This window comes from Cucumis melo, chromosome 11 (genome assembly GCF_025177605.1).
Source record: "Cucumis melo cultivar AY chromosome 11, USDA_Cmelo_AY_1.0, whole genome shotgun sequence".
Lineage (NCBI taxonomy): Eukaryota > Viridiplantae > Streptophyta > Magnoliopsida > Cucurbitales > Cucurbitaceae > Cucumis > Cucumis melo.
Genome location: NC_066867.1, coordinates 30,043,699 through 30,066,564, shown reverse-complemented (window position 1 = coordinate 30,066,564; position 22,866 = coordinate 30,043,699). Strand labels below are relative to the sequence as shown.

Genomic DNA, 22,866 nt, shown 5'->3' with positions numbered 1-22,866 from the left:
TTAAACAAATCTAAATGATCATGTACCAAAAAAATTTAAAAACTCCTTTAGTCAAAACTAAACGATGGTGTAAATAAATCCAAACGATCGTGTAAAAAAAATAAACGATCATATAGCAAAAGAATTAAAAAAAATTGTTTAGCGATCGTATAACAAAATTAAATAAATAGTAGTGATATCGATTTTGTATCAAACAATAGCCAAATCTAACGATCGGGTAGCAAATATACTACACGTGCCTGGTTGACGGCTAATTGATGTGACATTTTTGGTATTTTACACGACGGGCTTATGGCTTTTTTTCGTTTTCAAAATTGTTTGCTACTTTGTTATACTTTTTTAAAAGACTCATATATATATATATATATATATATATATATATATATATATATATATATATATATATATATATATATATTAAAAATATCATTTTAATCACCATACTTTACAAATTGTTCAATTTTAGTCTTTATGTCTTCAAATGTCTTTTGTTCTCTTGATTCCAAAATCGTAAAACAATTTCCATACAAAATAAATACAAGTAAATATACTTTAATTTATAATAAAAATATCATAAATAACACAAAAAAGGATTGAACCATAAACTAATGACTAAATTAATGTTTAGTATGAACTAGACTTTAACAAAATTCAAAGTTCAAAGTTCAAAGTTCAAAGTTCAAATAGGGTGACAAAAATTATACTTTTGACCTATATTTTTCTTCTTTTATTTATTTATTTTGAAAAAGATGTATTAATAGAATATTATGGGCTATATAATATAAATAATAATAATCTTCTGAGCAATAATTGCTTACTTTTATTAATTTTTATTATCTTATCATCTATTGACTGTTTAATATGTTATATGTACATATATATATATATATATATATTCACTGCAAAAGTTCAGAACATTATTTAAGCCATTGTTTGAGCTTCTGATTCGCTCGAGCAGTGAGAGATCGACTCACTCTCCAATTGGCTCATCCTTCTCTCTATCCAATCCATTCCCCTTCGCATCCTCATCCCAATCCGAGAAAATTGTGAGATGAGCCCGATTTTGAGTGAAGCAGAACCGAAGGAACTGCGAGATGAGTCCGATTTTGAAGCAATCTGCTCCGACAGCGATTACATTTCCATTTGTGGCTATGGATCTCTCCTCTCCGGTATGTATGTACAATTGAAGTGATTTTAAATTCATCGATGGTTGATTTCGTATTATGACTTTGTGAGCAATTTGTGAGTTTGATTCAATTTAGAGAGGAGTGCGCGGAGTACTTTTCCTGAACTGATCAACTTCAGAATTGCGAGATTGAACAATATCAGACGCGTTTTCGGAATTATTGCTCCTATTTTCTTTGAGCACGGCATTGCTAAACCTGAAACCAAGGTTTTCTATTCTCAATTTGAGATTTTGTTCTGACTGTTCTATTTGTAGTACATCCGATTTTGAATAAATTGAGAGATTTTTTTAACTGAGATCGTTTCGCTTATTCCTCTTCCATTGTTCTTTGATTTCTCTTCTAACCAAAGCAATTTGACTATGCGTCTGAAATATTAGGAGATTTCAAGCTTATTTGCGGAGCCTTGTGAAGGAGAAACTATTATCATTACGGTTTTCGAGATTAAGAAATCTGAGGTAACATTAAAACAAAACTGATCTTGATTCATGAATATCAAGAATAATTTCTATATCTCGTGTTTGCAGATTCCAGCGTTTATACAGAGAGAGTTTGCGTATCGATTTCTGGCCGTAAGATTACCATACCTCTTATGAACTCATTACCATCAATAAATTCTTATGAATATAATATATACATATAATGTATTTGATGAAGGTTCTTCCTGAGACATTAGATGGAAAGCTATATCATAAACCAGCGGTAAGTGATTGCTGAAGTCATATCATCACCTTTAAAGCTTTTTAATTCCCAAAAACATTTGAATATCTCTTTATAAGAAAAAGCATTTTAATTTATAAAAAAGTAATTACTTTTATACATCACATTTAAAATTATTTAATCGCAAAAACATGAACCCATAAAACATACTTCGAATTTAGAGAAGAACAAGTACTTTCATAAATTTGTGCATTTGGTTTTGTAGTTTTCAAAACATATTATTTTAGTTTTTAAAATTTTAGATTTAGAATATTTGTTCCCTAATTTTTAACAATTCACCCTTTTATTAAGATCCTTGTAATAATATGTTGGACATTCGATACGTATATAATTAAAGTCAATTTTTGTCCAAAATCGATACTGACTCAAAGATCGTAATTCAAATCTAAAAATATTCCTTTTTTCTTAATTCAATTCTAAAAAGAACTTTATTTAATTAAAGTTACATTATTGTAGGTGCTTTGTTCTCGATCTACAGACGAGAGATTTTTCCAAGTGAAATGCAAAGGTAATCTTACAAATTATCATACTTAGTTAAACCAAAATATACATGAATGATTATGTAAATCAGAGTAGAAATGCCTAAAAAAATGAGAACATAAGAAAATTGTGATACTTTCAAATAATAATTCCCTAACGATGCAAACTCATTTATCTACTAATATCAGGAAAAAAGGACATTTTTTTTCGATATTATGGCCGTCATAATAATGTTGATAGGATATGGAGAGATGATATCTTACCTTGTCGCGTCTATCTTCGACACTGGTAAGTAATTTTTTAATTATGCATCTTTTTCTCATTAAAGCAAGTATTTTAATTTTCTAGATCAAGTAAAATTAAACCATGCTTAATCTTGTTGACGGTTTGTTATTAAGAATATATTAATAATTAGTGTAAAAGGAAAGTTTCGAAACAAAATATGAAATGATCATTGTTTTGAAAGTAATTAATCAATTTTTCAACATGACCTTGGTGCTAACTGAGATACTCTTGATAGAAAAACCCAATACTTATCATATAAAACATAGGATTTTGTAATGTACAAACATCTTGTAAAAACAAACTAAAAGTAATAACAATGCTTTTCAACTTTCATAATACTTTCAAACAAGACCTATATAAAACACTTGTCTAATGTAACACTTGGAACATTATACCACGTAACAATAATATTATTGACTTTTTCTCGAACATGTCATAAGACAATTTGCTACTCGAGAAATATTTGACTATATATCTATCAAATATACATTTGAATATGATGTCAAATATATAACAATGAAATAAATTGTTAAATCCTCATATATATCACATACAAAAATTTAAAATATTGTCTAAGTTAAAAAAATATAGAAAAGTGAACTTATATGTAGTTTATTCAAATAAAGCTAACCATGCATATTAACAAATTCCCAGCTGGGATAACTTTCAACATATTTGATGGTTGAATTTAGATTTTGAATAAAATTACAGCTATCATTATTATAAATAATTGATAGCAATTAAGAAAGATGGAAGTGTTTGTGGATGAAGCCTTCTCCTAAAGCCATTATACTTGATGCCTAATTCTTTCAATCGAAATTCTTTCAACATTCGATTGCACGACAAACTGATTTTAATTTATAGAGGAGAAGTGTTTTAACGAATCAAAAATTGTGTTGAGGAATAACTCCTACTTTAAAAGTAATTATGATGCAATCTTAATTGATTACTTCTAGGGTGTAATTAACATGAGTATTAGATGAGTACTAATAGAAGAAGAGTTAGAATCAACAAAAATCTTGTTCAAATAAAATCATTAGAGACATGAAAAATAAAGAGAAAAAGGAATCTATATTTTACCAAACTAAATACTAATTTATAGATAAAAAGACATTTAATTTGTAACGGTTAAACGATTTTTAAATCCTTATATTTGTAGCAATCAAACAATTTTAAAAGACATGCAATGTAAGACAAAAGAAAAAGATAAATTTTGACAAGTCATTTATCAATATAATTAGTAAAGGAAGTTGTTAGGATATTGATTGTAAACAGAGGAAATGAAAAATGAGAAAGACGGTATTTTAGCAAGTAATTTAGGGTTCGAGAAAAAACTTACCAAGTACCCTCGAACACTTAACGTATATTAAAAAGATTGTGATGTATTCTTATCATCCGTTTTGTTGATTCTTTTCCTAATTTGTTCATACCAACTTCTTAAGCCTAATTGAAGTCATATTTTCGTAGTATTTTAGCTGCAAAAAGTCTAGGCGACACTGTTTATAACAACTTTTTGGATCACACTTTCCTTGGAGATCGTCGTACAACCATTCGCAAATATTTGGTTGCTAATGGCTCAAGCATTATAGAAGAGGAGCCTCCAAAATCCCTCAAGTCTCGATATGGAGGTTGATATTACGAAGGAAAATTATTTAAATGTATTACAAACAACACCTATTTTTATTCTAGAAAGTTTTAGAAATAGTCGTAAATGTAGCAATTATATTCAAAATAATTAAGTACATCGCAACATTTTAAAAAAATTGCAAATATAGCAAAATATGTCAAAATCTATCAATGATAGGAGTCTATCGCTAATAGACCATATAGCAAATGTTGGTCTATCACTGATAAACTATAAAAGTCTATCAACGATAGAAGCCTATAATCGATAGATTTTGCTATATTTGCAATTTTTTTTAAAATATTGCTACATACTTAATAATTATTCTAAAAATTGCTACCCATTATAATTACCCAAATTATATATGGTAGTTTTATTTCTTTGCATTCCAATTATTATTTTGTCCATCTATTTTCTAATATATTTCTCGACGTCAGATGTAATATTTTTATAGTAATTAAAATTACTTTTGAAAATGTTTTTAATTAAATTCAAATTACATGTATAAAGATGGAATCAAATATGAAAACAATTGATAACACTCTTACAAAACTCATTGAAGTAATTTAGCTCAAACCAACTATTCTAAATGTCAATATGTTCACTCAAGTAATTGAAATTAAACACTTCTCGTGCAACCATTGCAACACGTTTTTCATTTTTTTAAGCCTTTAGAGAGTTAGTTAAAGCTTCTAGTTCATCCGATCTTAAAATTCTCTCGGTCGTCTCTATTGGTCTATTTAGCCTTAGGTCTAATTAGTATCCGTTCTTTGGTAAAAGAAAAAATAACAAAATTAAATTCAATCCAATAATCAGGACGACATTATCATATTTGTTATTAATTTTTTATTTCAATTTCAATTTGGTAAACATGATGTCTTCTAAATTCATCGATAATATGAGAAATGATGCGATAATCGTTTGCTATCACTCCAAAATTCTTCATTCTACAATTCTACAATGGTTATAAGAATAATAAATAAATAAACGAAGTATTTAAACTTATATCACTATTACAACCACAGCGACCAACGAATTCTGAAAGCTATTTTGGAAACCAACAGATTTTCATAAGTTCTTGAGTTTCTGATTGTCGCGGGCAATGACTGATCGACTCGCTCTCCAATTTGCTCGTCCTTCTCCATCTCTAGGGCTTTCCGCTTCCAATCGCATCCCAATTCCCTCTAAATTTCAGTTTCAGCTTCCATTTCCTTTCTCTTTCGGTAATGCACACTCTCCTCTTTGCTACGGCTCCGGCCTACTCCGGCGAATATCTCCGATCAATGTGTCGTCGATTTCTCTTGTGAGTGAAGCAGAACCAAAGGAACTGCGAGATGAGTCCGATTTTGAAGCAGTCTTCTTTGACAGCGATTATATTTCCGTTTGTGGATTTGGTTCTCTCCTTTCTGGTATGTACGATTGAAGTAATAAATTGATCGTTTCGTAATCTTGATGGTTGATTTTGTGGTGTTTTTGGTCTGTGTGCTTGATTTCTCTCTCTCTTTCTCTGTCCATGTAGAGAGGAGTGCGCGAAGTACATTTCCTGATCTGATCAACTTTAGAATGGCGAGATTGAATGGCTTTAGACGCATTTTCGGAAATGTAGCTCCTGTATTCTTTGAGCGCGGCATTGCTAAACCTGAAACCAAGGTTTTCTTATTCTTTGAAACTCTGTCTACTGTTTTATTTATAATAAATCTGATTGGATACAGACAATTTTTGTGAAAAGAGATGTGAGACAATTTGTCTTCGATTTTTAAGTTTAATTTCTATTTTAACCGAAGGAATTCTGCTATAATGTTTAACGACGTGCCATTCATCCGAATATCAGGAGATTTCCAGCTTGTGTGCGGAGCCTTGCGAAGGAGAAAATATCATCATTACGGTTTTCGAGATTAAGAAGTTTGAGGTAACATCAATAGCACTTCTCATGTAGTATAATCGAACTTCGATTTGAAGAGGAAAATTTTCTTACTCTCGTTTATGCTGCCTAACGGTGTCAGATTCCCGCGTTTATACAAAGAGAGATTGAGTTTCGATTTCTAGCAGTAAGTGTCTGCTTCCTGTCCATTATCTCGTCTCTGATGAACTCTGTAAGACCAATAATTTCTGTTGATACCATTTGAGATATATATATATTTGATGTAGGTTTTTCCTGAAACATTAGATGGAAAGGCATATCAAAAACCAGCGGTATGTGATGATTGATGATTGTGTACTCTTAGGTTACTGATAATTTATAGTGATCGATTGATGTTTTAAAGTTGCATTGCAGGTGCTTTGTTCTCGATCCACTGATGAAGAGTTTTTCCAAGTGAGATGCAAAGGTACTCTTAAAAACTATCCTGCTTGGTTATACCGAAATTTTCATGAACTATTATGGAAGGCAAAGTAGAAAAGCCTAGGAATTGAGGCCAAAGAAAATGCTACTTCAATGTAAGAATTTCTACTGAATGCTTGCTTATTTCTGCTAATACCAGGGAATAAGGACATCTTTTTTCATCATTATGGTCGGCATAATATCGATAAGATATGGAGAGATGATATCTTTCCTTGTCGCGTTTATCTTCGTCACTGGTAAGTAATTTCGCTATCCATCTTCTGTGTCTCCAAGAAAATATATTCCTACATTAGCAACAAGATTCAACATGAAACTGAGAAATAAGACTGTTTAATTTGATTCAAGGTCTTGGGACCAGCATCACATGCTTCTGTTGATTATGATATTGCAAATGTACAAAATTTGTTTGGTTTAGCATACAGATGTTGCTCTAGATCGGAAATGCTATGATATTGATCTTTGCTCTCTTGACACATCCGACTGTGTTCTGTTCCCTATAGATTTTAAACACCGATCGAAAATGCTATGATATTGATCTTTGCTCTTGACACATCTGAGTGTATTCTGTTCCCTATAGATTTTAAACCTTCAACGGTGTGTTTACGGCCTGAGTTGTTATCGTAGTCGGTGGTTATTATAGTTTGTAGGGTTTTTTAGGTGCTCACTATTTTAATCTGGATTATAGTAGCAGCCTATGTTTGGAGTGCAAACTTTTTCAGAAGATTAGTACAGAAACAAAGAGAAAAAGAGGGAATGAGTACGTAATACTAAACACTGCATTAAATGTCGTAACAAAAAGGAATTCGAAATGGTAATACTTTAATTAATTGCATGTTATAATAGTTGGAAACACTAACTATTGTAATTGGAGCCCCGAGCATGGAGTGCGCTATCACCTACTTGAAGTTGGAGGCCTAACCACCCCTAAAAGAGTGTGTGTGTGTGTATGCCAAATAGTGAAAATAGAAATTCTAAGTTTATATCAAAGCATGAAAATTGAAACTTTGATCTTTTAGTTGTTAATCTTTCTTATTGCTGGTGATGGTAGACTCTTCATTGGTGCCTCATAAGTGATAGACGCTATTTAATTTGTAGCTTTGCTAGGAATAAAGTAGACAAAGTGAAGTTCTCTTTCCATGTAGGAAAAGTTAGCGAATTTTCTCTTTTGCTAAATTGTAGTGTATAGAGTTTACTTTTTTCTTAATTGGTTTCTATCTTACTTTAGTGTCCAATAATTTTGCTTCTGATTGAAAAATTCAGACATGCTTAGAAGCTGTTTCTCAACTCTGTTCATAAGTTGTTCGTGTCAACTTCTCGATCTAAACTGGTATTTTTCTCTAGTATTTTAGCTGCAAAGAACCTGGGTGACGAAGCTTATAACAACTTTCTGGATCATACTTTCCTTGGAGATCGTAGTACAACCGTTCGTGAATATTTGACCGGTAATGGTTCAGGCATTATGGAGGAGGAGCCTCCCGAATCCCTCAAGTTCCGATATGGCGGTTGATATTATGGAAAACAAAATAAGTGCAATGACTTATAGATCCTTGAAAGCCTTACGAGGTACGATTAACATATTATTTATTCGGAAAATTACCGCTCTAGTTCTCAAGTTTGGGAGAATACGAACATTTACTAAGTTTTATATATAGAAATAGTTGCAAATATAATAATTAGAATCTAAATAATTAAGTATATATCAACATTTTAAAAAAATTGCAAACATAGCACATTAAAGCCTATCGATGGTAGATCATGTTGCAAATATTAGTCTATTACTAATAAACCATTAAGAGTCTACCATAAAAGTTTATCACTAATGAACTTTGTTATACTTAATTATTATAATTACTCTTATAGATGTTAACTTTTTAACTTAACGGTGAATTGAACACTGAGATAGAATATGGTTAAAAGGTTTTTGAAGTATTTTTTTTTCTTTTAATTTTTAACATAATTATATGATATTTTAGTTTATAAAATAATCTTAGAGATATCATATTTTTGAAAAATTGATCATTATTAAACAGAATAACAAAAATAATTTAGTTACCTTTTAAACTTTCAAGAGTTAAAAAGGTCTATTTTGTAATTTGTGGTGCGAACGTTAAACTTAAAAATTAAACGAAGCAATTTTTCGTTACTTTTATGTTGCACTTGTAAGAAAAAATGTATAATAGCCCTTAAACAAGAACTTTAATGTATCCAAACCATCCATTGATGAAGTTTGATATTGAGCTGAGAGCTAAATAATTTTATTTTTAAAGAATAAATAAATAACGGAAATTTGGTTTCGATGAGGGTTAAAAAAAAACTCTATTTTCCCAGAAACTGATATATAAATATTGGAAATAGGCTAAATTGATAAGAAAGTTTTGTTGTATTTAGCATCCCTTCGATTTAGCATGAATAGGTTAGTGATTTATTCATTTTAAAAGTATCAAATGCTTGTTGGAAAGAATTATTAAATTTAATTTCATTCCAAAGGTGTGTTTTAGAATTAGGCCTAATAATTTATCCTAACAATCATGAATAGATCTATCTATAATCATACTATTAAATTTCCTTCAATATATTAAGTATTTTAATTGATATTTTTACGTCTTCTTAATTTTGATATGGATATAAAGAGTAAATCAATACCCTTACGGTGATTTTCAAATATAGCAAAACAAATTAAAATATTTATAAAATGTAATAAAATATCACAATGATAGAGACAAATCACAAATATTGTAGCCTATCTTGGTCTATCATAAATTGTTATATTTTGTTATATTTGTAAGTATTTTTAAAAGTTTTGTCATTTAAAATGATTTTTAAAATAAAAAAATGAAGCACTAAAATGTCAATAATATAAATATAATATAAATAATGAACATGTTTACTCAACACAAGCACAAGTATGAAATTCCTTTAACTCATGATGATGAGACGTAGGAAAAATCTTGAATGAACCATTGGCAACCTTTTCCCCCTCTGAAATGGTAGTCAAGTTCCATGCCTTTAGTATGCTCACGGGAGATGGAATTCGTTGCAAATGTACCACAACTTTGATTATCACAAAACAAGATAGAGGGTTGGATAATAGATATGCATAGAGGGTTGGATAATAGATATGCATAAGTCATGAAGTGAAACAGTGGGCCAAACAGCCTTATGAATAGTGGAGGCAAGAGCTCCATGTTAAGCTTGAAGTGTTCATGTAATAAAAATTTAGGTTTATGATCGAACTATTTGGTATTAGCACCCATAATAATAATAATAATAATATCATTGACATACATCGAGAGTATTGTTGTGGAATTATCATAAAGAATCCTATACAAATAAGGAATAGTCAGCTTTAGACTCCATAAAATCAAAGAGCAACTAATGTGTGTTAGAGAACTTGGCAAACCATTGATGAGAAGCCTATTGAATGTCATAAATGGACTTCTTTAAACGACAAACTAATTTTCCACTGTTTGAAAAAGAACCATGAGGTTTACAATTAAGAGGGATATTTATGAATATTTCTTTGAACAAATCACCACGAAGAAATACATAATTCAAATTGATGTGCAATAAAGACCAATTGGAAGACACAACCAAAGTACGAGCACTCTAGACACCCTGACTGCGACAAGTTTGACTATGGGTGAAAAAGTCTCATTGAAATCTAAGTCCTCTTGTTGAGTGTACTCCTTGACAACAAATCTAGCCTTACATGACTCTATATACCTATCAACACAATGCTTATCTTATAAATCAATCGATAATCAAAGTTATGTCTGTTAGGAGGCAAAGGAACAATATCTCATGTATCATCATCTTCCGTAGCTTCAAGTTCCAAATGCATAACTTTTTTTTAATATATGTAAAAAAAATCGATCCATTGATTTATTTAAAGTAAAACCATTAAATTTTGATATTCAAACCTATAGTATAAGATCTCATCTCAAAACTAATTAATTAAGTAACGTATAACTCTTAAACATCTCAACGCTGTGTTATAGAATTATAAAAAGTAGAGTTTCCTTAATTTTGCTAATTTGGTACTTTTAACATCTCTATAATTTTACAACAAAAAATAGTATTTGAAATGTTCGAAATATATATATGTATGATCATGAATGTGAAATTTTAGTATACGCCATTGTTTTTGAGTTTCTAATTCTCGCGGGGAATGAATGATCGACTTGCTCTCCAATTCGCTCATTGTTCTCCATCTCTAAGCCATTTCCCTTCGCTTCGCATACAAATCTACTTTACGTTTCAGTTTCAGCTTGCGTTTACTTTCTCTTTCTGTATTGCCTACTCTTCTGTTTTTTCCGGCTCCGGCCAATATCTCCGATCAACGCATCGTCGAATTGTAGAATGTCGAATTCCATGTTGAATGAAGCTGAACCGAAGGAACTGCGCGATGAGTCCGATTTTGAAGTCATCTTCTCCAACAGCGACTATATTTCCGTTTGTGGATTTGGTTCTCTCCTCTCTGGTATGTGCGATCGAAGTAATAAATTGATCATTTCGTAGTGTTGATGGTTGATTTTGTGGCGTTAGAGGTTTTTGTGTTTGATTTCTCTCTCTGCCGATGCAGAGAGGAGTGCTCGAGGTACCTTTCCTGAACTGATCAACTTTAGAATGGCCAGATTGAACGGCTTCAGACGTTTTTTCGGACATGTAGCTCCTATATTCTTTGAGCGCGGCATTGCTAAACCTGAAACAAAGGTTTCCCTGTTCTTTGAGACACTGTCTAGTGTTTAGTATTATTTGTATTATATTTGATTGGATGCAGAGAAATTCTGTGAAAAGAGATGTGAGTTTACATGTATGATTAATGGTTGCTCTTCTTCCTCTTCCATTTTCTTTCGATTTTTAAGTTTAATTTCTAATCTGACCGAAGGAAATTGTAGTGTTTCACGACGTGCTATTCATCTGAATATCAGGAGATTTCCAGCTTGTGTTCGGAGCCTTGCGAAGGAGAAAATATCATCATTACGGTTTTTGAGATTAAAAAGTCCGAGGTAACATTAACAGAACTTCATGTAGAATAATTGAACCTCGTTTTGAAGTGGAATAATTTCTTATTCTCCGTTGTCAGATTCCAGCGTTTATACAGAGAGAGATTGAGTTTCGATTTCTTATTGTAAGTGTCTGGTTCCTTTTCGTCATATTATCTTTGATGAACTATGATGGTACTCTTCGTGATGTATGCATTTGATGCAGGTTCTTCCTGAAACATTAGACGGAAAGATATATGATAAACCAGCGGTATGTGATGATTGATGATTGTGTAGTCAGTCGCATCACTGACTCGATCTTAGGTTACTGTTAAATGTCAATTGCATAAATATATCACATTCTATAGTTATCGATTGATGTTTTGACGTTACATTGCAGGTGCTTTGTTCACGGTACACCGATGAGGAGTTTTTCCAAGTGAGATGCAAAGGTACTCTTAAAAACTATCCTGCTTAGTTATACCAAAATACGAAAATACCAAAATATTCATGAATAATTATGGAAATCAATACAGAAAACCCTAGATGTTGTGACCAAAAAATATGGTACTTTAAAGCAAGAATTCGTACTAAATCCTAGCTTATTTCTGCTAATATCAGGGAATAAGGACATTTATTTTCATCATTACGGTCGTCGTAATATTGATAAGATATGGAGAGATGACATCTTACCATGTCGCGTCTATCTTCGACACTGGTAAGTTATTTGCTATTTGCAATGTATCTTCTGTCCAAGCAAATATTCTCATATAATAACAGCAAAATTCAGCAAGAAACTTAGAAATAAGGCTATGTTTAATTTGGTTCAAGATCCATTGCTAAATCATATGTATAACAGTTGGGACCAGCGTCACATGCTTCTGTTGATTATGATATTGTAAATGTACAAAATCTTTTTCGTTTAGTATATATATGCTGCTCTAGATATATCGGGAAATGTTATGCTACCGGTCTTAATTTTCTCTTACAAGAAAGAAAAGAAAATGCATCTCACTTTGTTCTATTCACAATAGATTTTAAACCTTCAAAAGAATAGCGAAAGTAGAAATTCTAAATTTTAGATCAAAGCATGAAACGTTCATCTTTTAGTTAATTTTTGTTGTTGTTAGTGATAGCGTACTCTCCATGGGTTCTTGATATACAAGTGATACACACTGCAGTTTTCTTTCCATGTAGGAAAACTATCGGTAAATTATTTTCTTTTGCTAAGTTGTATATGGAGTTTACTTTTCTTAATTGGTTGATCATCTACTTTGGTGTCTGATAGTGTTTTGCTTCTGGTAGAAAAACAAGGATGTGTCATTATTAGCTGTTTTTCAACTCTGTTCATAATTTGTTCGTATCAACTTCTCGGCCTAAACTGACATTTTCCTAGTGTTTTAGCTGCAAAAAATTTGGGTGAAATAGCTTATAACAACTTTCTGGATCACACTTTCCTTGGAGATCGTAGGACAACCCTTCGTAAATATTTGACCAGTTACGGTTCAGGCATTATGGAAGAGGAGCCTCCAGAATCCATCAAGTTCCGGTATGATGGTTGATATTGTTGAACAAAATCACTGCAAAGGCTTATAGATCCTTGAAAGCTTTGAGAGGTACAATCTTAACATACTGTTTTTATGCTGCGGTTGTAAACAATAATTTATATCTTTGCAACAGATTTAAAAACTTTAATGAAGCCAAACCATCCATGAACTATAATATTAAGCTAAATAATTTTGTTTTTTTCTATGGTTCCACCCTGTTGAGTGTGTAAACTTAACATGTTGCTTTTGTGGTGTGCTTGTAAACATTAAAAAACCAAACAATTGGTTTGGATAAAGGGTTTGCCAATTTGACCAGAAAATGTAATATATATGTATGTATGTGTGTATCCCTTTAGTTTAGCATGGATATGTTATTGATTTATTCCTTAAAAGAAATTTAATAAAGCAGAAACCAAAACCAAAAAACATGATAGCTATGGGCTAAAACCTTCAGATTTTTTAATGTTCAATTTACATTTGATTCGAGTTGGGTGTTTTAGAATTAGGCTTAACAAGCTCGAAGCCTAGAAAACCAATTTGTTTGGTTGTAGTTGTAGCTCATAACCGGTTCTCAATAACACTTAATTTGGTTTGATCTCTACACATCGATCATCCTGGATTAAACACAATTTATTTGCCCATACCATCTTTTTTCCTCTACCTTGAATTTTACCTTCACTGAAATCCGACATCTTGTTGATACGTTTTCTTGTACAACGGTGAATGTGCGGGGATTTTAAGTTGGGATCTCAACAAATATTAGACTTGAACTGGAGATCATATTGTTGTTTATAAGTAGTTTTTTCATCAGCGTCATGGGATGTCTTTATTAAGTTACTCGGTGTCTGGGATGTCTTTTTCCAGATATTGTGAGTGTTCTGCCAATGGAGATTGAATGGTGGCTGCCTCCTGCCATGAAGATACATGAGCCTGGCAGCCTCATTTTGGAATCCAAACGAGGTAAAAAAAAAATATTTAATGCTCTGCGCTACGTGTTACGCTATGGTGGTAACGATTTTTTTATTCATTTCTTTTTTGTGAAGCATTGTTTCCAAAATTATTTTTAGAAATTGCTCTTTAATTCTTTTTTAAAGGAAAACTGATGATATAAACCTTTACATTACACTAAATTCTAACAAATATCATTTTTCAATTTTAAAAACTACTTTTTTTTTCTTTCCAAAAATTGGTATTAAGCATAGAGTGGAATTTCTTTAGATATTCGAATAGGAATTAAGACATGAAATTGTCGGTGACGACCTAAAACAATGTAATGATCTAAATCAGATGGTTACTATATCAATTTCTATCTTAATTCTATCTAAAATTTGGAAGAATCTATATTTCAAAGATATTTTTGAAGAATTCCAAGTTATTCAAGAATAATATTGCCAACTTTGGAAGTATAATGCTATTTTAAAACAAATAAAAAAGTTGAAGAATATATTCCTACTTTAAATTTAACTACTTAAACGGTAGAAAATATTTTTAAAAATAAAATAATTAACTAATGGGTGGGTACACAGTTACACTGAGAATTGCTTCTTCCAAGTTGATGGATGAAATTGGTCATATCCTTTGGATTTTTGTACTTCTTCGTTTTAGTCCGTTTTTAACCATGGATCATTTTAGTCAGTATTTAAAAAAAAAAAATGGATCATTTTAGTCGGTGTGATTTAGAGTTAGACTTTGAAATTTTTATGCCCCTTTTTTAGTATATTTATAAATATATTTATTTATTTTAACAAAATATTTTCAAATATAATAAAAGAAAACTCTTTATATACTTGTGTTTATATATATATATATATATATATATACATATTACTATAATTGATAAATAGTTTATTTATCGGAACATAAAGGGTAAATAAAAGAAATTGATTAAGATTTTAAGAACCAAAACTAGACTTTACTTTAAAAAACATTACTTGAAGAATTGATCAAATTGCAATGCTCCGATGTATTAATACTAAGAAACATTTTTATCTTATAGATTTTTAGATGCAATTGAATTATTTACATTTCATAATTGCTTATTACATCATTTTCAAGTTGGTTGATTAATGATTCCATCATCTTTTTGTACATAGGCATATAATGATCATTAATCATTGTTCTTGAGAGACGCAGCTTACTATACAATTCTCTAGGTGTCTCGTATATCCCAACTATTTCCTGCATACTCTCGTCCTCATCGTCCTGAACTAAATTATCAGAATTCGGTGAGGGAGTTGAAACAATATGCATCGTTTTCCCTGGAGGATAGAAACGAACATTTTCCGAAGCATCTAGAGAAGACAATGGCTTTTCACTGCTTCCCTCGACATCAGTCAACATACTCTCCTCTTCTTCCTTGATCTCCTTGGCTACTGTAGCCACTTTGCCTTCTCGAGTATTGGCATCGACCTTTCTTTCCTGTCGTTGCAGTTCCTTCTCCAATTCATACCACAACTCACCATCTGTAATGTCTTCGACATCAGTCGAGGCGATGATTCTTTCTTCAGTAATGAGGTGGTGTCGCTCTTCATCTGTGTCATGATCTGAATTATCGTCACATGAAGAGCTGCCAGACTCTGTCTTCTTTTTCATTTCTATTCCATTAATCGTAACTTCTTCGGATATGAGTGACTCGTGATTTCTTTCCGTTATCCGAGGAACTTCAGGCAATTCCTCTGTGGGATTGGATAAAATGCCACCGTTTCTTCTACGGGCGCCCATACAAGACCAGGAAGATAGAGAAGAGCGAGTTCTGACAACTGCGCTTTTCACGGCAGCCTAAAAAACAATGTCAATCCTAATGTTAAATCAAACAACAAAGCGTTAGAAAGAAGGAAAAATATTTCCATTTTGATGAAGAGAGAAACCTGGGTGGTAGTTGAGACTGGGCGGAGGAGGGCGCCGGCACCAGCAACCTTAGCTTTGGCTGTAGCAATGGATGGAAGGCGTGAGCCTAGAGCACTTGCGGAGCGATAAACAACGTTGAGAACCCTTGTGCGCTCTACCTGATCTCGTAAATCATTCAGCCATGATGATGCTGTCACCTGATCATTAACCAATCGTAATGATAATAATACCATACAAGAAATTAGAAATTAGAAATCATGATGTTATACTTTTACGATAATATATTTCAAAAATTTATAAAAGCATCATCAAAATGTGTGGAATCATTTTGCATTTTGAAAGATTATCCTTTTATAATACTAATGGGTTATTCGTTCATCATAGTTGGAAGAAGAAAATAAGAAAAGGAAAGATGCAGCTACAACCCAAACATAAATAACATTTATAGAAAAAAGAAAAAGAAAAAGAAATAAATTTTTAAGATAGACAAAGAAAAAAAGGGTCGACAGGGAAACAAGAGAAATTCCAGAGTACAAATGGGTGTTTCCAAGCATAGCAAATCAAACCAAAATATTCATAAATTGAACATGCTCTTTAGAGCAAGAGTTTAGAAAATAGTAAATATTATAGCAAGTGAAAGTTTAGAAATAGTATTGACTGTAGTAAAAAAATGATTATTATAGTTTGAGATAATTCGTTCCAAACAACCCCTAATATCATCTATCGAGAGAAGAGATAAAAGAATAAAAGAGAACTAACTAGAGAGAGAAAATAAGTTATAAAAGTTTAGATCAATTTCTTGAGTTCACATCCATACTAGAATTGAAATTATTATATTTGTAAATTTTTTCGGACAAACTGTAATTACTCCAACAATAATTATAATATTTGTAAATATTTCTGGAAGTTTTCATTTAAAATAATGTTTCTAAAATTATATATATATATATATATATATAGATATGGGGGAATAAATATAAAATTTCACAATTATGGTAAAAACTGTGGGTTTTCCTTTTATTACCTCAGAACGCAAGTCGTCAATAGAAGCCGCGGAGAAGCTGGGAACAAGATCTGAACCGTTAATAATGGTAGTGATGAACTGCTTACCCGATTCTGCCAACTCCCATGTCATACAAGCAGCTACCCCCATACAAGTAATTGTAATTGTAAATAGTAAATACAGGTTGGCCAACAAGAAATTGTTGTAATCGTAAATTAATATATTAGCAAAAGGATGTAGTAATAAAATACGTCAGAAAAAAATTCAAAATTTTATGACATCTTGTTGGAAAAAAAAAAAAGTTAATTTAGTTGATTAAAAAAAACCCTAAAAAGTCTCCGCACATTAAAGTTCATCATCATTTTTTCTAAACAGGCAACACCTACTTTTTTCTTTTTCTTTTTTTTTTTCAATTTTAATAGTAAAACACCTTTATTCTTATGGTTGACAATGTCGGTAGACATAGGTGGTTGGATCATAAATAATTTATGAGGAAATTATAGAGGCAAATCCAAATCCGTACGCATAAAAATTTCCATAAAAAACGTTTAAACATTCTAAAACCTCATCCCACCGACATACAATCAATAATCAAAATATTTATCGATATAATTGTGAATCACACGTCGATATCAGTTAATATGGATAGGAATATTAATATAACAATGTTCATATTTTGAAAGAAAAAGATTTAATTATTAATTTAAGTAAAGTATATAAACTTTTTTCTTATAGGAATATTCTTTCATATTAATATTTTATCATTATAGTTATAAAATAGTAAGGAAATAAGAGCATGAGGCTAATCCAACCCATTCATCTGATATGTCCAAAGAAAAAAGTATTAAAAATAGTCAAATTATCGATATTTCAAAGAAAATTGTTAAAAGAAGCAAACAAATATATTCTTATGAGCAAACAACCATTGAAATCCATTGAAAGAAAGCAACCGACTGAAGAAAACGGTTGTCAAACATGAATGCAATGCAACACAATGCCTTGCTTTTCTAAGTACCAATGAATATTAAGAGTGCTTAGTTTAATTTTTCAAAGGTCGAAAATATTTTTTTTTTATAGTCAATCCAAACATATCCTAAATCTCACAAGAAAAAGGAGAATCTGAACAAAGGAAGAAGTTTGCAAACCTGGGGCAAATGTGATGCAAGTGCTAGAGGAGAACTCCTTTTGCTCTCGAAGAATATATGTTAGTAAAGCAGCGGTTCCACCACCAAGGGAATGTCCAACAATCTGAAGTATCAAAATCTAAGAATTAGAAATGATGTCCTCTACATGGAAAGTAGATAAAGAATCAAAAAACCAGAGTATTTTTCTTGATTTTGTAATTAATAAGTACTTAGTTTGTACAAAAAAGTGTACGTTTTCTTTTACTTTTTACTTCAACTTTTGACAATCTTAGAAGCCTCGTTAAACTAGGAAAGATCAGGCGGGCGATGATGATCTAATCTTTTCATGATTTAAATTTAACCTCATCTCATCGTCATGCTTCTGTTGCAGACAAACAGATAATCATTTTTTGGAATATGTATGTATCAAAAATATTTTCACTTGAAGATCTTAACATGGTTAATATTCATGGTGTCAAAGGCTAGTTCGCGTGTACCTAAACTATTCTCACAAATTACTACTGGGCTCTACTACACTACATTTGGAGGCCACCAACCTAAATCCGTTCTCTCTATGTTCTTTAGCTTTACCAAATTGACCCTTACAAGTACCATCCACGATGATATGGATTACCTTAAAAACTTAGATCATATGTATATGCATTTGAATCTAGACTAGCCAGGAATTGTAACTCTCTTCCGGTTATTGGTGCGTTTGGGTGAAAACGACAGTTTCTTTGGCCTCTAGAAAGAGGGGATACCTTTTCTGAAGATGATGGAAACGGTCCCCAAGACGAAATCCACCTATCGATGCCATCTGGAATTTCAAATGTCCTAAGAAAGTTGGAATTTTATAGTGGTATTTAGCCCACACAGGGTTATATGTTCAAGATCGATTGCAGAGGAAATGTAAAAGTTGCGCTTTGTAGCCCTCTGTCTGTCACATATGCCTTAGGAATGAAGAAATCTAGACCATATGTTTCGCCATTATTGCTTTGAGTTTAGAATGACTGCTTGCCTAAAACTATAGATGGTTCAGGTTGGCTCCTTGAAGTCTTTTTGGATGGATGGACAATGTCCAAGAAGGCAGATATATTGTGTGGAATTGTGCGGCTAGGTTGATTTTATGTGGAAAGAAAATAAAGGATCTACGAAGATAGGGGATAGGTTCCCCTCTCTTCAGCCTTTCTAGGATTTCTCTTGTAATAACAACATTTCTTCAAAAAAAAAATCCTATAGAAAAAACTCTTCAATCTTAAACGAGTAGCTTCCTTTTAGATTCTCTTAGGAGGGGATATAGATAGTTTGTTGGTTCTCTTTCCCCCCTAATACTCTTTCATTTCTTACTAATAAAAGGTCTTCTAAACAAATAATCACCAACTTCGCTAGCCAAATTTCTTCAAAAATATAACTAAACACATTATAAAACTAAAATCTCTGAGATTAATAAAAAAAATCCACAAATACTAACATAGTTCATCTCAGAAACATCCGGGAAAAAAAATACAATTTATCAATTCAAACAAGATTATGATGAAAATATGGTAGGCAAAACAGAAGTTTTCATCATCCAGTAGAATCTGATTGATAGAAGGAGACAATGACGGTATAAGAAAGAATAATGAAGTAATTGATTTTATATGCGTATAGATAGATTTAGAAAACCAAAGAAGGTAAGAAAATAATGTACCTTTATTTTGTAATCGGGAAAATCGTCAAGACCTTTGAGTAAGAAAGGAGTGCTTAGCTTGGCAATCCAACGCGCTGCAGCAACCATCCCAAAGTGTGCATATCCTAGAACTAGATTACTTATCCCACCATCATGTAAAACTGAATGATGGAAAGGAACCACTGCACCAGTTACTGCTGTTAATGTATCTTTGATACTATGAGTACCCCGAATCAATAGAAGGAAACATTTTGAACTACTATCACGAATTATGGTAAAGGCAGGCTTCAAAATCTGCAGTTAGTAAAGGAGTACTTAAAATGATGGTAAAAAACTCAACTCAAATAGAGAATTCTAACCAACGGAAATAATAAAGGTTAGAATTTCTATAAATACTAAAACTCAGCGCTATCCAGGTACCAGAACTCGTTTTTGTTTTTAGAACTCTATTCAAGTGTTTCTCTAAAAATTATAATTGAAAATTTGGAAAGAAACGTGTATAAACTTCAAAGAAAAAAACAAAAAATGAAATCGTTAAGAGGAATTCACAATGCTTTTCATTTAAATGAATAATAAAATTAATCAAATTTCAAAAACAAACCAATATGTTTCTAAAAAAACCTACATCTGAAACTTGCATTAGATTTTGAAAGCACCCTTGAAATAGACAATAAAGCAAGGAGCCCTACGGGTTGAAGCAGTATTTATAAACTTAATTCTCAAAATATAAAAATAAAAGAGCAAATTATGAAAGGAAAGTTTTACTTATTCCGAAATTGTTATAACGTTGAGAACGCAATTTTCCTAGAAAAATATCAATAATGCTATTGAATCAATATATGAGAGAAGCAAGGACAGAATCTAATACCCCTGCTTTTGGTTTCTGAATAAGCACTTCCTCCTGAGAATAGCCGGCAGATTCTAGAAAAATCGGAAACGGTTTCTTAGAGAAAAGCATGCAGAAGGTGAGCAACCGTAAAAAACTCTTCAACTCTGCGATAATTTCAGGACCTTTAAGTTGTACACTGTCGTTGCCCGCATACACGTTAGCAACTTGTAAGTTACCCTACACAGTAACATCGATAAGTCCAAATTACAAAATCTAAATGATCTCATAGCTGAAATCACTTTCAAGCTCCGGTAAAAGGAAAGTAAAAGAAATCTAAAGAACCTAAATCAGTAACGATAAATTACGACATATGAAGATTTTTAAATATAAAACAACGTCCTCTATCCACATTCAAGAAATGGACAAATAAGCCATTGCATGCACGTCAGACAGTCAACGATAGTCGTGGCAGATTAACAACAACGCTTAGTCCACAACACCTCATTACTAAAATCTCTTTCGTATGCAGTACAAGGAAAACAAACAAGAATTCAAAAATGAATAAACATGCAACAAAAGAAAAAAAAGAAAACAGAGAGACAGAAAAATCTAAAACAGTCGGATAAATCAGTGCATGTCAAGTGTCTTAATAGATCAAAAAGAAAAACAACTTCCTAAAGTTCACATTCGAGAGATGAGAGCTCTAAAACCAACCAAAATTGTGCGTAGTTCACACTCTTGTACGAACAGAACTAAATTGACATAACCTCGCTGAATTCAGACTCGAAATATACGTAACGTCGTGACCAAATTCACTCTAAAGTTATAGCACGAGGAAAACAACCGGCATTCGCAAACGAAAAACCAGAAAACAAGCACCAGAGAATATAAAACAGGAACAATAAATTACGGCAAACCAAGACTCGAAATGAAAAACAACGTCCTTATGTGCACAAGAATGAGACTCTCAAGCTACCATCGGATTGTTGCCTGTGTTCACACTCTCGAAACCAAACGCAGAAAAGAAAAAATAACAAACAAAAAGATACCACAAGCGAATGCACGTCGTCCAGTGAAAGATCGGGAAGTGTGTCGGACAAATCGAACAAAAGGAAAATCTAAAGGAAAAACAAGCGCACCTGTCTCCTCATCAAGTAATTAATGCCAAATGCCAAGTCGCCGATCGGCCATTTGCCTAAGGTCTCGGAGTATGTAAACCTAAGAGTCTCCGATAGAGTAGTAATCGTCTCAAACCACGTCGCCGGCGCCTGAGCCGGCCTCCGAGAGATCCTTCTCCTACCCGATCTTATCGATTTAGACAAATTACCACTCCGATCATCCTCATCACCTTTTGCTGCTAATCTCCGGCTCAGAAGGTAATAAATAATCAAGGCGGCTCCCGCATAGGTTGCCATTGCACCGGCCGCCATGGTATCGAATTATGGAGATCGAAACCTCAAGAAAAAACCATCAAAATCGAAGTGCGATGAATTTAGCACTTCAAACAATAACCGCAAATCTGAAAATAATCGAATGCGAATGAATCTAGGGCTTTGAAAATCGGAGAAGTATAAAGGAGAGATAGAAGAAGAGAAGAAGAAGAAGAAGAAGAAGAATAAAGGAAGAAGAAATTCGGGAAGATGGTTATGATTCCTAAAATCTGGAGAGATTATTGCGATTGTTTGGAAGAAAAGCAGAGATAAATCTTTACTTGGCGTCTGTAACGATAGTAAGGGTAGTTTCGTCATTGTCAAAATATGCTCGGTGTTTGGGTAACGAATTACAATCGCCTAAACCAAAGAAAAGCGTAAAAATAATTTGTTTGACTATAAAGTCAAGAATATTGGTTTTTCTTTTTCTTTTTCTTGTTTTTCCCCCTCTCTCTCTCTCTCCCCTTCTCCTTTTCTCCGACGAAAATTTGGAATTAATCTTTTAATACTATTTTTTAATTGATTTCCTTTTTAAAATCTGATATTTCTAATTAAATTAGACAAAATACACAAACTAATTTGGTTTAAGTTTTTGTTATTCTCTAGATTTGAAATGATTTGTTTGACTTTAAGATTTTTCTAAATTTGTTTAGGGTTTTAAATCCTAGATTTTTTTAAATATTGCCATTTCGGAAAGGATAAATACCTTTAAAGGCATTTTAATAAGAAATTGTTTAAGAAGTTCCCATGTTATAAAAAAAACTTTATAAATATTCATAAGTACCGACGGAATTAGTA

The 22,866-nt window shown here is 32.0% G+C and overlaps 4 protein-coding genes across 14 annotated transcripts; 3 read left to right on the top strand and 1 right to left on the bottom strand.

Annotated features, from left to right (window-relative positions):
- Nucleotides 1-900: 900 nt before the first annotated feature.
- Nucleotides 901-4,685, top strand: LOC103497825 (uncharacterized). 4 transcript variants are annotated; one of them, XM_051091881.1, is made up of 8 exons: nucleotides 901-1,169; nucleotides 1,263-1,393; nucleotides 1,565-1,642; nucleotides 1,712-1,756; nucleotides 1,842-1,886; nucleotides 2,361-2,412; nucleotides 2,625-2,672; nucleotides 4,137-4,685. In XM_051091881.1, exons 1-8 carry the CDS (start codon nucleotides 1,052-1,054, stop codon nucleotides 4,142-4,144), a joined length of 525 nt encoding a protein of 174 aa, XP_050947838.1. In that variant the 5' UTR covers nucleotides 901-1,051; the 3' UTR covers nucleotides 4,145-4,685. The 4 variants fall into 4 exon arrangements, with proteins under 4 accessions (XP_050947838.1, XP_050947839.1, XP_008458401.2 ...); XM_008460179.3 differs by having other exon boundaries at nucleotides 904-1,169; nucleotides 2,573-2,672; XM_051091882.1 differs by lacking the exon at nucleotides 2,625-2,672 and having other exon boundaries at nucleotides 902-1,169.
- Nucleotides 4,686-4,962: 277 nt separating this feature from the next.
- Nucleotides 4,963-8,246, top strand: LOC103497824 (uncharacterized). Its single transcript, XM_008460178.3, has 8 exons — nucleotides 4,963-5,702; nucleotides 5,813-5,943; nucleotides 6,125-6,202; nucleotides 6,297-6,341; nucleotides 6,442-6,486; nucleotides 6,569-6,620; nucleotides 6,774-6,870; nucleotides 7,976-8,246. The coding sequence occupies exons 1-8, from the start codon at nucleotides 5,396-5,398 to the stop codon at nucleotides 8,139-8,141; spliced, it is 921 nt and encodes a 306-aa protein (XP_008458400.2). The 5' UTR covers nucleotides 4,963-5,395; the 3' UTR covers nucleotides 8,142-8,246.
- A 2,451-nt stretch (nucleotides 8,247-10,697) lies between these two features.
- LOC103497823 (uncharacterized) lies at nucleotides 10,698-16,483 on the top strand. Of its 8 annotated transcripts, none has more exons than XR_007824918.1 (10): nucleotides 10,698-11,114; nucleotides 11,217-11,347; nucleotides 11,533-11,643; nucleotides 11,721-11,765; nucleotides 11,846-11,890; nucleotides 12,020-12,071; nucleotides 12,241-12,337; nucleotides 13,091-13,235; nucleotides 14,031-14,126; nucleotides 15,260-16,483. XR_007824918.1 is itself a non-coding variant. In XM_017046796.2 (8 exons), the coding sequence occupies exons 1-8, from the start codon at nucleotides 10,994-10,996 to the stop codon at nucleotides 13,179-13,181; spliced, it is 693 nt and encodes a 230-aa protein (XP_016902285.2). In that variant the 5' UTR covers nucleotides 10,699-10,993; the 3' UTR covers nucleotides 13,182-13,371. The 8 variants fall into 8 exon arrangements, 6 of the variants coding, with proteins under 6 accessions (XP_016902285.2, XP_008458398.2, XP_016902286.2 ...); XR_007824919.1 differs by having other exon boundaries at nucleotides 10,708-11,114; nucleotides 11,566-11,643; nucleotides 13,024-13,235; nucleotides 15,260-16,339; XM_017046796.2 differs by lacking the exons at nucleotides 14,031-14,126; nucleotides 15,260-16,483 and having other exon boundaries at nucleotides 10,699-11,114; nucleotides 13,091-13,371.
- On the bottom strand, nucleotides 15,133-22,385 carry LOC103497826 (uncharacterized). Its single transcript, XM_008460182.3, has 7 exons — nucleotides 21,778-22,385; nucleotides 20,678-20,875; nucleotides 19,831-20,103; nucleotides 18,162-18,264; nucleotides 17,038-17,156; nucleotides 16,034-16,210; nucleotides 15,133-15,944 (listed from the first exon to the last, which is right to left on the bottom strand). The coding sequence occupies exons 1-7, from the start codon at nucleotides 22,066-22,068 to the stop codon at nucleotides 15,186-15,188; spliced, it is 1,920 nt and encodes a 639-aa protein (XP_008458404.2). The 5' UTR covers nucleotides 22,069-22,385; the 3' UTR covers nucleotides 15,133-15,185.
- Between the last annotated feature and the right edge of the window lie 481 nt (nucleotides 22,386-22,866).

Excerpts from the sequence above, each read along its gene's own strand:
- LOC103497824 (XM_008460178.3), top strand. The coding sequence starts at position 5,396 with ATGACTGATCGACTCGCTCTCCAATTTGCTCGTCCTTCTCCATCTCTA. Across the intron at positions 5,944-6,124 it reads TTGCTAAACCTGAAACCAAG|GAGATTTCCAGCTTGTGTGC; the intron begins GTTTTCTTATTC and ends TCCGAATATCAG. Across the intron at positions 6,203-6,296 it reads TCGAGATTAAGAAGTTTGAG|ATTCCCGCGTTTATACAAAG; the intron begins GTAACATCAATA and ends TAACGGTGTCAG.
- LOC103497823 (XM_008460175.3), top strand. The coding sequence starts at position 10,994 with ATGTCGAATTCCATGTTGAATGAAGCTGAACCGAAGGAACTGCGCGAT. Across the intron at positions 11,348-11,532 it reads TTGCTAAACCTGAAACAAAG|TGTTTCACGACGTGCTATTC; the intron begins GTTTCCCTGTTC and ends AGGAAATTGTAG. Across the intron at positions 11,891-12,019 it reads AGATATATGATAAACCAGCG|GTGCTTTGTTCACGGTACAC; the intron begins GTATGTGATGAT and ends GTTACATTGCAG.
- LOC103497825 (XM_008460179.3), top strand. The coding sequence starts at position 1,052 with ATGAGCCCGATTTTGAGTGAAGCAGAACCGAAGGAACTGCGAGATGAG. Across the intron at positions 1,170-1,262 it reads CTATGGATCTCTCCTCTCCG|AGAGGAGTGCGCGGAGTACT; the intron begins GTATGTATGTAC and ends GATTCAATTTAG. Across the intron at positions 1,887-2,360 it reads AGCTATATCATAAACCAGCG|GTGCTTTGTTCTCGATCTAC; the intron begins GTAAGTGATTGC and ends ACATTATTGTAG.
- LOC103497826 (XM_008460182.3), bottom strand. The coding sequence starts at position 22,068 with ATGGCGGCCGGTGCAATGGCAACCTATGCGGGAGCCGCCTTGATTATT. Across the intron at positions 18,265-19,830 it reads TTCCCGATTACAAAATAAAG|ATTGTTGGACATTCCCTTGG; the intron begins GTACATTATTTT and ends TTGATACTTCAG. Across the intron at positions 15,945-16,033 it reads CAGTCTCAACTACCACCCAG|GCTGCCGTGAAAAGCGCAGT; the intron begins GTTTCTCTCTTC and ends ATTGTTTTTTAG.